Source organism: Haemorhous mexicanus, chromosome 6 (genome assembly GCF_027477595.1).
Source record: "Haemorhous mexicanus isolate bHaeMex1 chromosome 6, bHaeMex1.pri, whole genome shotgun sequence".
Lineage (NCBI taxonomy): Eukaryota > Metazoa > Chordata > Aves > Passeriformes > Fringillidae > Haemorhous > Haemorhous mexicanus.
The window spans coordinates 62,932,423-62,943,041 of NC_082346.1; the positions used below are offsets into that span (position 1 = coordinate 62,932,423).

Below are 10,619 nucleotides of genomic sequence, written 5' to 3' on the forward strand. Positions count from 1 at the left end.
AGCAGCTCAGTGGAAAGGGTTTTATCTGCTCAGGTTGGGGGTAAGGGCAGGGTGTGGTGGAGTTGCATGGCAAAGCTCCCTTGGTAATTCCTGAGCAGCCACCTTGCAGGATGGATTTGATGTCCACAAATCTATAGGAATCCATTCAAGGTGAAATGAAAAGATTCAAATAGAAATATTGCTTAGTCTGAGTCTACAGTCTTGGAGCCAGACTCTACAGCACTGTGCTCTACTGCTCCTTGCCTGCACACAGATTCCCAAGGGATCAGTGATGGGTCCAGTCTTGTTCAGCTTATTCACCACCCTGGATGAAGGGACAGAGTGTTCCCTCAGCAGGTTTGCTGGTGATACAGAACTGGGAGGAGTGGCTGACACACCAACAGGCTGTGCTGACACTCAGCCAGACCCAGAACAGGCTGGGGACATGGGCAGGGAGGAACCCAAGGAAGTTCAAGCAGGGTGCCCCTAACCTGGGAAAGAATGACTCCACGCACCAGTCCAAGTTGGAGGCTGAGCTGCTGGAAAGCAGAGTTGTGGAGAAGGACCTGGGGTGAGCCAGCACTGTGTCCCTGTGGCCAAGAAGGCCAATGGAATCCTGGGCTGCATGAGGGAAACTATGGCCAGCAGGTGATCCTGCCCCTCTCCTCAGCCCTGGTGAGGGCTCAGCTGGGACTGCTGTGTCCAGTTCTGGGGTGCTCAGTACAAGAAATACAAGGAATTACTGGAGAGGACCAGTGGCTGTGAAGAGTGGAGGAGACTGGAGCATCTCTCCTGTGAGGAAAGGCTGAGGGAGCTGGGCATCAGCTCTGGAGAAGTAACAGCTGAGAGGGGAACCAATCAATCCATACAAATACCTTAAGGGCAGGTGTCAGGAGGATGGGAATAGACTCTTTCCAGTGGTGCCCTGAGCAACAGGCACAAACTGAAACACAGGAAGTTCCATCTGATTATGAGGAAAAACCTCTTTACTGTGCAGGTGATGGAGGCCTAGAACAGGCTGTGCAGAGAGGTTGTGGAGTCTCTTTTGGACTCTGGAGATGTCCAAAACCCACCTGAATGTGATCCAATGCTTGAGCAGGGGGCTTGGATGAGATCCTCTCCAGAGCTCCCTTCCAACCCCAACCATTCAGTGATAACCTCACCCACAGGTCACTGCTGATTTTCTGATAGGATCCTTCACATGCACGAAATTCAACACATTTGTAATTCGACAGGCTTGGGGCTCAGTTTCAAAAGCATTTTGAGAGGATACAAAGGCTCCCTGTAGTCAAAGGAGAGGAAACAATGTGGTCGTTGGAGTTACAATTACACCATCTCACATTCTTTTGGCAGAGGAGTTCCGGGCCCAGTTTGGGAGAGGAGATAAAGCACCAACAGGGAACAGAACTGCAGGTCACTGCTGCCCCTCCTGCAGCTGCACCCCGAGGCCAGCCTGGAGTTTCCTGTCTGAACCCACATCCCCTGAGCCTCATGGGATTCCACCAACAACTCAGCAGCAGATCTGCCTGTCCATGTAATGTAAGTAATGCTTTTAGGAGCATTATCCATGCATGGTTTTCCCGTACATGGAATTTGGCAGGAAGCCATTGTGACCGAATGCTTCACATTGCAAGAAAATCAGCAGACTTGTTTTCTTTTAAAATTATACTTATTAAAAATACAACCCCCCCTACTAACAAAGTAGGAAAGTTATTCACCATCACCTCAGGCTCAACCATGCAGAATCAGATGGTTAAATATGCAGATTTTAAAGGAAATATCTTCCTTCCCACCCTCCCACCCTGTGCTTTATCATTTAAGCAGTGGCAGCTCCTACAGCAAAACCTGGGTATTTCATATAATGCAACAGTAACACAGAAACAGAGTTCTCAAGTCCAAGCCCCATCTATCATAAGTAACTACATGATTATCTCTTCCAGACACTGATCAAATCCCAGTTTATGAGCAGTTTGCTTTTTACTGCTATTACACAAAATGAAAAGCTCTTCCAGAACCCTGCTGCTCTGACGATGATGAGTCTTCCTCCTCTCCAACCAAAACCTTTCCAGGACCAGTTTATACATGTTTGTTCCTGCACTGAGTGTTGTCCTTAACTTGAATTGTTTTTCCTCTCCCTGGTATTTAGTCCCCTGATATATTTATAGAAAGATCATATCCTCTTTCAAACTTCATTTTGCTTGGAATAGTAATGTTAGAAATAGACTGACGAATTTACTGCAGTGGATAGGGATGGACAGACACACACACACGGAGGCTAGAGCACTCATTTTAAAAGAAATGCAGAAAATACAGATGAGTCAATCTTTAGTTAACAGTGCATTATTTCAATCATGTCAGCAACACGTGTCAACTACAATAGAAAAGACAGATCAAGTTCAAAACTGATTTTCAAGGGATTTTAGATCTAACGTCTCTCCATCTATAGAAATACCAGAAAGCCTACCTGGAATTCCATAAAACTCTAGCCTAGGGACAGTACCAAAAGCCCACAACGAATATAATTTCTAAAAAAAGAGAGCTGTGCAGACTCAAAAGTATATTTAAACAGAGACTAGTTTGGGTGGTAAGTAATATGCAGAAAAAGAAAAAACAATCAAGTTGCTATTAAAAAAAACACCTAGAAGGAAAAGAAATTGAACATACTATTGTCTGTTCTGAGAAAATTTCTTTCACAAAAATATTTTCTAGCTTTGCTGCTCTGGTACATCAATCCTGAGCACTCTAACTTTTGACTTATAATGATATTCCTTCAGATACAGCTTCACCGAGGGAGGAATGGGAAGTGCATCGATACCATCATAAGTTGTACAGTTGCAAATGACCGTTCTACATATATGCTGGAGAGAGAAGGGAAAGGTCCTGTTCAGGGGAGTGGATAAAAGTGGTTCAAAGAACATACAGGAACTTGGATCTTTGTAGTGTTCTAGGAGTCCCGTGATGTCAGGAGAATGGAAGACACAGGGATCGTGGGCATCAAAGCTGAAGTTGTGATTCCACTGCTCTATCCGGGCGTGGAGGGAGCGACTGTAGCGGCGGAAGCTCACGGAAAACAAATAGTCCTCCTGGGCAGAGTCTCGCAACAGAAACGTTCCCTCTGGCTTCCCTTCCAGCAGTGCCTCGGCTGCGTATTTATCCATGACTCCCCAGTAGCAGGGATTGTTATTGATCTGGAGGAGGTCTGGCACTAGGCAGTGGACATAATCAATCTGGGTGTGGTATTTCGGGGGCGTCTCCATCCGTAGCAGCTCGTCATCCGTTTCCCACTTGGGCTTGTTTCGTTTCCGAGAACTTGTGCACAGAGTTATGACTTCATCATCGGAGTCCATGTCGCTCTCATCTCTACTGCTCCTTGCCACCTTACCTGTCACCAGCTCAGGCCTCGGGTCACCCCGAGAAGAACTGCTGTCAGTGAAGTCACAGGACTGCGAGGGAGAGTCCATCCCCCCATTGGCAATCTCCTCATCTCGCAGCTGATCCTCCCTTTCCTCGTGCTGGGATAAATCAGCAATTATCCATTCTTCTGCCTTTGGACTTATAGGGGCCGTGTGCCTTTTGATCAAGTGCCACCGGAAAGCCAGCTCTGAGCGTGGAGGGAAAGGACACTTATCCAGCATCAGCTCACTGATATGGATCTTCCTTTTGGATGGCAGTCCAGAGGTGTGCCGGCTGCTGCAGTTCTTTATGGGAAAGCACTGACCCACAGCATCCTGCAGCTTCTGTTTGAGAGACCGCCCTAAAAACCTGTGGCCACAGGACCGGTCTAGATCCAGCTCGATGGATGAGCAGCTATACTTCCTCTCTTGGCTCCTCAAATTAGTCCCCGACCTTCCTGCAGCGCTTGCTGTTTCAGCATCAGGACAATGCTCACTTTTCTTGGACCAGGAGAGCTTTTTCCCACTCCAGACGTAGCCATCCTTTCTGTCTGCGCTCCTGCTCCGGCTGCTTTTGGGCCTCACATCTGCGTTTTTCACACTGCCGTCCTTGTTTTCTGCCATTGTGACAGCTTTGCTTCACGACTTGCCAGGAAGCACACTGAGTTTCTTGTGGGGTTTTTCTACATAAGGAAGCTTCCTCGAGGCACTTTCTGGAAATATCTAAGGAAAAAGAAAACACAGCTCAGTTAGCTGCTATGCACACACACAATGCAACAGCCGTGCTGGTGGATACAGGACAACAATGACAATTAATTACTGACCACGTAAAAATCATGTGATTGAGGTGAATTCAGTAGCACACCCCACAAATACCAGCCTGATCCCAGTAAAAGCTCCCTTAACCCTTCCTTGGGAAAAGCATCCTCCAGAAAAAACTACCTTAACATATTTGTTGAGTTTTCATTCTGATTATGCAGCAGAGCAGAACGTTTTAGGCGTTGGCAACCCCATTGTGCCAGGGTCCATTTCAGAAGAAAACCCTTCCTGGGGCAGGTGATACTGCTTTAGCTGGTTATGGAGCAAATCCTGCATCTCTTCCAAATAACCTTTCAAGAAGGAACAAACCAGAACAGAAACAAGTAGGTCAGAGTACAAAGAGCTACTGTACCTAGATGATATGCCTGTTTGCTACTAATCCACAGGATGGGATGCCAGAGATCTTTTTCTTAACTGACACTTTTGGGTCACTTTTGGGATAAAAAAAAAAAAAAAACAACTAAATTTTATCAGTCACAGATTCTGTCAGTTTCTGAAAGCTGTTTTCCTCTGCCTTTTCAAAGGAAGGGAGCAAGGAAATACTGAGGCCCTAGGGGATTGAAATATCTGGGGCTTTACATACTGAAAAGGATTAAAACAATCCAGTCCCTTACTAAAAGCAATTTTAAAAGGCTGTGAAAGATGGAACTGCTTATTACTCATTAGAGAAGGAAGTTTACATTATTAAAATCAGTGTTGCTTTGAGACCTACAGTTGCTGATTTCATTTTCTTTTGTTTCCAAAGTTATATTGAATTCTCAAATAGATAAGAGGTTTCCTTTTGACTGCTGCACTTTGAAAAAAAGATGAAAAAAATCCTCTTTTGATTACTCAGTTGAAAGTGGAGCAGGATTTTTTCAAGATACATAGACAGCAATATGGTATGGATGCTGTACCCCCTGAGGCATGGCAGGATGTAGAAATATTTCCCACCACTAATCATAATCAGGATATTCTATGATTCTGTGATGCTTCTGCACCAAAACCATGCACAGCTCCTCAGTTGCACTGGGGCTTTTTTTCAGCTGTGGGTTTTTCTGTGTTGTTTTAGGGTTTTGGACTTTTTTTACAACTAATTGACATGGTAAATACTAAGCAGGAAAAGAAAAGGGCATCCACTTCCTCTCTTCATTCAATCCATTCTCATCATCAGGATTAGCCAGCATGACACAACCTCTCTGCAGTCCCCCGGGGCTGCTCTGCGCAGGCTGAGTTCGAGCCTCTGCTTTCAGTAAAAGAACAAGACAGCCTTGCCAAAAGGCTCACATGCAATCTGTGGGCCAAATGCATCCCAGATGGAACTTTCACCCAGGAATTTTTCACATTGCATTCCTTATTTAAAACCCACAGACCTGAGAGCTGTGGGGGAAAGGAAAAGGCAGGGGAAGGGAGGAGATGCAGAAATGTAGAAGGAAGGTAAGATACGTTCAATATTGGAAATATGCTAGGAAGAAAAATGGCATCAGAGCAGTGCAGATGAATATCACCTCACTGGTACCAAGAGGAATCACAGGAAAGGCTCCATATTTCAGCAATTACAAATAAAATATTAAACTAGAGATTTATTTTTCTTCTCTCGGGGTTTTGCAAATTGCTTTTCAGTGAAAGCATGATGAGACACAATGAAGACAGGAGAAATGAAACATGCATATGAGACTCAAAACATCTTTATTTAGACCAGGATTGATTCATTGATTGCTTTTGGAACCTTGATATTTTTCATCCAGCAATACCTAGAGCGAAGCACTGAATTTTCTCCACAATTCAAAAAAAAGAGGGGAAAAAAAGCAATCTCATTTACCCTGGTGATAGCCTGAAGTCACTGAAGACAAAAAGTTTTTAGATTCAGCCTGTAGTAAAATACATTAATTGTCTATATATGGGATTTTTAATTGGACAGAGAGATATCACTGAGGTTGCAAAGTCAAGTACTTAAAAATTAGGATATGACAGTTTGTAATTGCTTTTGAAACCTTCAATTATCTCATTCTGCTCATCCAGCCCATATAAGGAATAAGAACATGCAGATTTTGGGCTTTTAATTAAAATCTGCAAAACATACAAAGCCCAGAAGTGCCTGTTATCTCCTAACTTCAGCCTTCCAACTGAAAGAAGCTTGGGTTTTATGGAATTTCTGGGCTGCTGTTGTATTGAGCTGTAAAGCCACCTTCCCCTTTGTACCTTTCTCCTGTCATGAATCATTAGTGGTACCTGAACCCTGAAAGAGAAGCTGAGGAAGCAGCACGTGATGCTGCAAAGCCACGCACCATTAGCCAGAGCTGCTTCCCTGGGGTTTGAAGGGCTGCTGGAGCCCAGGCGCTGCTTCTGCCACGTCAGAGCAGGAATTGCTAATCAGACAGAGCACTTGAGCTGTGAAAAGAGCAGGGAACAAATGAAGAAAAAAGGGATGTCATCCTACTAAAGCCAGGTTTGAACCTGACCGTGTGTTATAAGCTGCGTGCTGTGGGAGAGCTGCCTCCCAAATCCCAGTGTTTGGCATTACAGCCAGGGAGCACACCTTCACACCCTTCTGGATCAGTGATTCACAGCCCCACCAATAAAATGGGGAGCAAAAATAATTCAAGTGTCAGGAAGAAAAAGGCATAAAGGGCAGGGAAGGCATTCAGTGCTCTATTACCACTTGGGGCCATCCATCTAAAGCAGCTCTTCCTTTCACTGCAGCATCCAAGGGAAATGCCACGTACCTCCATTAACGGCCTGAGAGCTGCTGGAAGAGCAGGACAGGAGGGCAAGGATAAAAGAGAAGGAACACAGAGTGTACTTTTCCCTAGAGGGGAAGGTTAAATGGAGGAGTCCAGCACTGTGCAGCTCACACACATCAGGTCTGAGCTCTTTTTGGGAGAAATAATGAGTGCCCTGCCTGCAAAAGCCTCGTCCTGCACGGGGACACCTCAGGCATCTCCCATGATGGCAGATTTGACAAAACCCTTATGCTGGAAACCCTTTCCCCTAAGGAAACAGCAAAGATAAAAATACATGGGGGGATGAGCAGAGTTCAGTTCAGGCCACAGGACCCTGCTGGTAGTCCAAGGTTACCCAACACTGTCACGTACAGTCCCAGAGGACAGGCAGAGAGCTGGGTGGCTTTTGCTGTTAGTTTTGTGCTCCCTCCTTCAGAGGTTCCTCTCTCTTGTCTGCAGACAAAGTGCTTTTTCTTTCAGGAGCTGATGCCTCTACCCTGAGACTTCAAGCCCAGACTAAAACCAATATTCAGTTGCTGTTTGGAGGGATAACAATATTCCCTCCTAGCCAGGGGTAGGCTGCAACCCACAGCTGTGATAAGACAGCGACAGCCTCACCATATGTCTAATCAATAACGCCAATACCATACATGTAGACAGACTTTTTTTTTATTTATTCAATAAATACTTGAACACTGAACTGCTTTAACCAGCTACTTCTGTCCTGAGCTGCTGGATCCTTGCCTCTAGCCCAACAGTCCCCTTCATCAAGCTGCTTCCCTTTCTGTATAAGGAGGGAGCAGATGGTGGGGGGTCTCCAGCCCAACCTCCCACTTGGAGTGGGATTGCTGCCAGTGTGGGCTCAGGGGAGCCATGGCATGGCCTGGCCATGTCCTGAAAAGCTCCCAGCATAAAGGTCCCACCACCTCTCTGGTGCTCCCAAGCTGCACATCCCTCCCAGTGCAGGAAGTACCAGGAAAGTTTTCTGCCCAAGCACACGAAGTGCTGCTGTACTGTTCCTCTAATTAAACAACAAAAGAAGGCTCACAAAGAACAATGAATCAATTTTGGAATTGTTATGGAAGTTGATTTTGTAGAGCTGATAAAATCTTGAGAGAGAAGAGCAAGCTGCAATAAACTGGAGTACTTTTTCTTTCATAACTTACATAAAAGTTATTTTAAAACAAAATCTCACTGGTCACAAGCTGTTTTCATTAATTTCACCCAATTAGATTTTGGCCACAAGACCACATTTTAAAACCTGACCTTCCCAACCTACTAAGCATAACAATAAATCTCAATTCCTTTGTCTTAAATTATTTTTCTTCAGTTCTGGCTTTACTTTGATTTATGATACCATCTAAAAATACCTAAGCTTAACTCCAGAGGCCTTTACAGCAAATTAAAGCAATTATCACACAGACACACAAAAGAAAAAGACTTTCTAAAGGTACCATTGGCAACCTAAATATTTCTTCCTTGGAAATACCCTTGATTTATCCCCAGAACTGCAGGAGGAAGGGGGGGCCATGCCCAGCTAATCCCAACACGGGGGATATTTTATTCACTCCCAGGAGGTAGAACTGAGCTGGCAGCAGGTGCCAGAGGTGAGGGCTGCTCCCATCTCCTGCCTTAATGAAGCTCTGCTCATTAAGCGTGGCGGGAGAGATGCAGGCAGCGCTCGGCAAAGAGCAGCTGCCTCTCCAGCACTAAATCAGTGAAAGCTTTATGGTCCATGACCAACACTCCGTGCTCCACCCAGAAACCGAGGGGAGCAGCGATTCCCGGCTCGCAGCCACTCACACCTAATAATCAAGGCAGCAGCAGCCCGAGTTCCCAACCGGATTTAAAGTCTTAACTTTGCACTTGGTGCCGTGTCACTTCGGGCAGAGCCACAGCGCCTGCAGTGCCCTGGACAAGTGACCACCCCTGAAAAACCTCCCCCTGACACCCCCCTGAAAAACCTCGCCCCAGTTTTCCTCTGCTGTTCAAAGGGTGATCCCAGCAGGCAACACCTCCAGGCAAGGAAATTCGTTGTTACATAGAAGCGAATGTAAAATGACTTTTGTACTGCAAAACACTTTAGGTGCAGTTTCTGTCGGAGACTCTGAAAATTAAAGTGATTAAGAAAAATAAACACATTTGACAGGCATTTGTCTCCATCCCAGGCAGCGGCTTGCAGCAGGAATAGCTTGGTCTTCCCACTCATCTGATAAGCAGTTCAGCTCCAAATCATTTCTCTAGAACACATTATCCTCGCCAGAAATCATGATTTACTGAAATATGTAGGATACACCCATGGAAAACATGTCTCTACACAGCTTCCACGAGGTTTAATAATGAAATCTGGCCTTATTTCTAAAATTTTTTTAAAGAAGTGTGCCTGCTTTGTAATCCTGTCACTGATTCATTCATGAAACTACCAGCAATGTAAGTGTTAGAGAGAAACACATTTCCAATACAAATAAATCGCTCTGCTCACCCCAACAACCAATAACCCCACTGCAGAGCAAAACTGAAGATAAAAGGGCTTTTCCTGGAAGCAATTTTTTCTTAGAAACAGGAATAAACTGGGCCAGATCATTAAGGCTACATAAAGGGAAAACAGATAATGCTGTTTGTCCCTCTTTAATTCAGGCATGTTCAATTCTACCATTTTTTTAACCCTCCAAGAGATCAGCCAGGATGCTTTCTTCCTATTTTTCAGCTTAAAAAAAAAAAAAAAAAAGAAAGAAAGCTGAACGATTTTTGCAGTGCAATCACTACCTGCCTGACTACCACTGCTGTCAACTCCACCTCGCACAGGCAATCAGGATGGCTGGAATTCCAGAGTAATTCCATAATGACCATAAGGATCTCCAAAGGGACAGGTCCTGCGGCTGGGTGAGCGCAGCCCCCGCTGTCATGGGGGTGCTGCCCAAGGGGGGCGAAGGGCACAGCCCCTCATTCGGGCTTTCCCCGCCGCTCCTGTGCCTCTGGAGGAGCTGCCATTAAATCCATACACAGAAGGATAAGCTGGGAATCTATGTGCCCTATTTGTGTTCGGGTACATAGGTCGGGCACGGGCTTTTTCAGAGGGGAAGCAAACGGACCGAACCCCCCGGTGACAGAGCGAAGACCCTGGACCGGATCCTCCCGCCGTGAACGGAGACCCCGGGCTGAGCGCCCTCGGTGCCAGGAGACGCCGAGCCCCCCGGGCACTGACAGCGGGCCAAGCCCCCCGGGGACGGCAGATCCCGGACCAAGTCTCCCCCGGTGACAAGGCTCGGCCCCCGGGGTGAGTTACCCCGGCGACAGCAGAGCCTGGACCGAGTCCCCCCGGCGGGCAGCGCTGACCCCGGTCGGAGCACCGCGGTGATAGAGGGCGGAACCCCGGCCAACCCCACTGGTGACAGGAGACCCGGTCCGGGCCCCCCAGTGACTGACAGGGCGCAGCCCCCGAGCCCCGCCGGTGACAGGAGACCCCCGATTTCCCCAGCTCACCCCCGCCTGCCGCCCCTCAGCCCCGTCCCCGCCGGCCCGACCCCAACTCACGGTGGTGCGGCGGGCGCTGCCCGCGGGGCCGGCGCTCTCCGCCGGCTCTGTCCCCAGCCGGGTGCCGGCGGCTCGGCGGGCTCGGCGCTGGCAGCCGCGGCCCCTCACCCGGCCGCCGCCGCCATCCCCGCTGCCGGGGCCGCCCCGCGCCCGCCCCGGCCCCGCCCCGGCGCTGACGGCTCGGGCCCAGCCC

The 10,619-nt window shown here is 47.4% G+C and overlaps 1 protein-coding gene across 3 annotated transcripts; it reads right to left on the reverse strand.

Moving 5' to 3' along the window:
- Positions 1-2,255: 2,255 nt before the first annotated feature.
- Positions 2,256-10,559, reverse strand: SOCS4 (suppressor of cytokine signaling 4). 3 transcript variants are annotated; one of them, XM_059850616.1, is made up of 2 exons: positions 10,427-10,559; positions 2,256-4,094 (listed from the first exon to the last, which is right to left on the reverse strand). In XM_059850616.1, the coding sequence occupies exon 2, from the start codon at positions 3,993-3,995 to the stop codon at positions 2,685-2,687; it is 1,311 nt and encodes a 436-aa protein (XP_059706599.1). In that variant the 5' UTR covers positions 3,996-4,094; positions 10,427-10,559; the 3' UTR covers positions 2,256-2,684. The 3 variants fall into 3 exon arrangements, with proteins under 3 accessions (XP_059706599.1, XP_059706600.1, XP_059706601.1); XM_059850617.1 differs by lacking the exon at positions 10,427-10,559 and adding an exon at positions 6,458-6,475; XM_059850618.1 differs by lacking the exon at positions 10,427-10,559 and adding an exon at positions 4,314-4,331.
- Between the last annotated feature and the right edge of the window lie 60 nt (positions 10,560-10,619).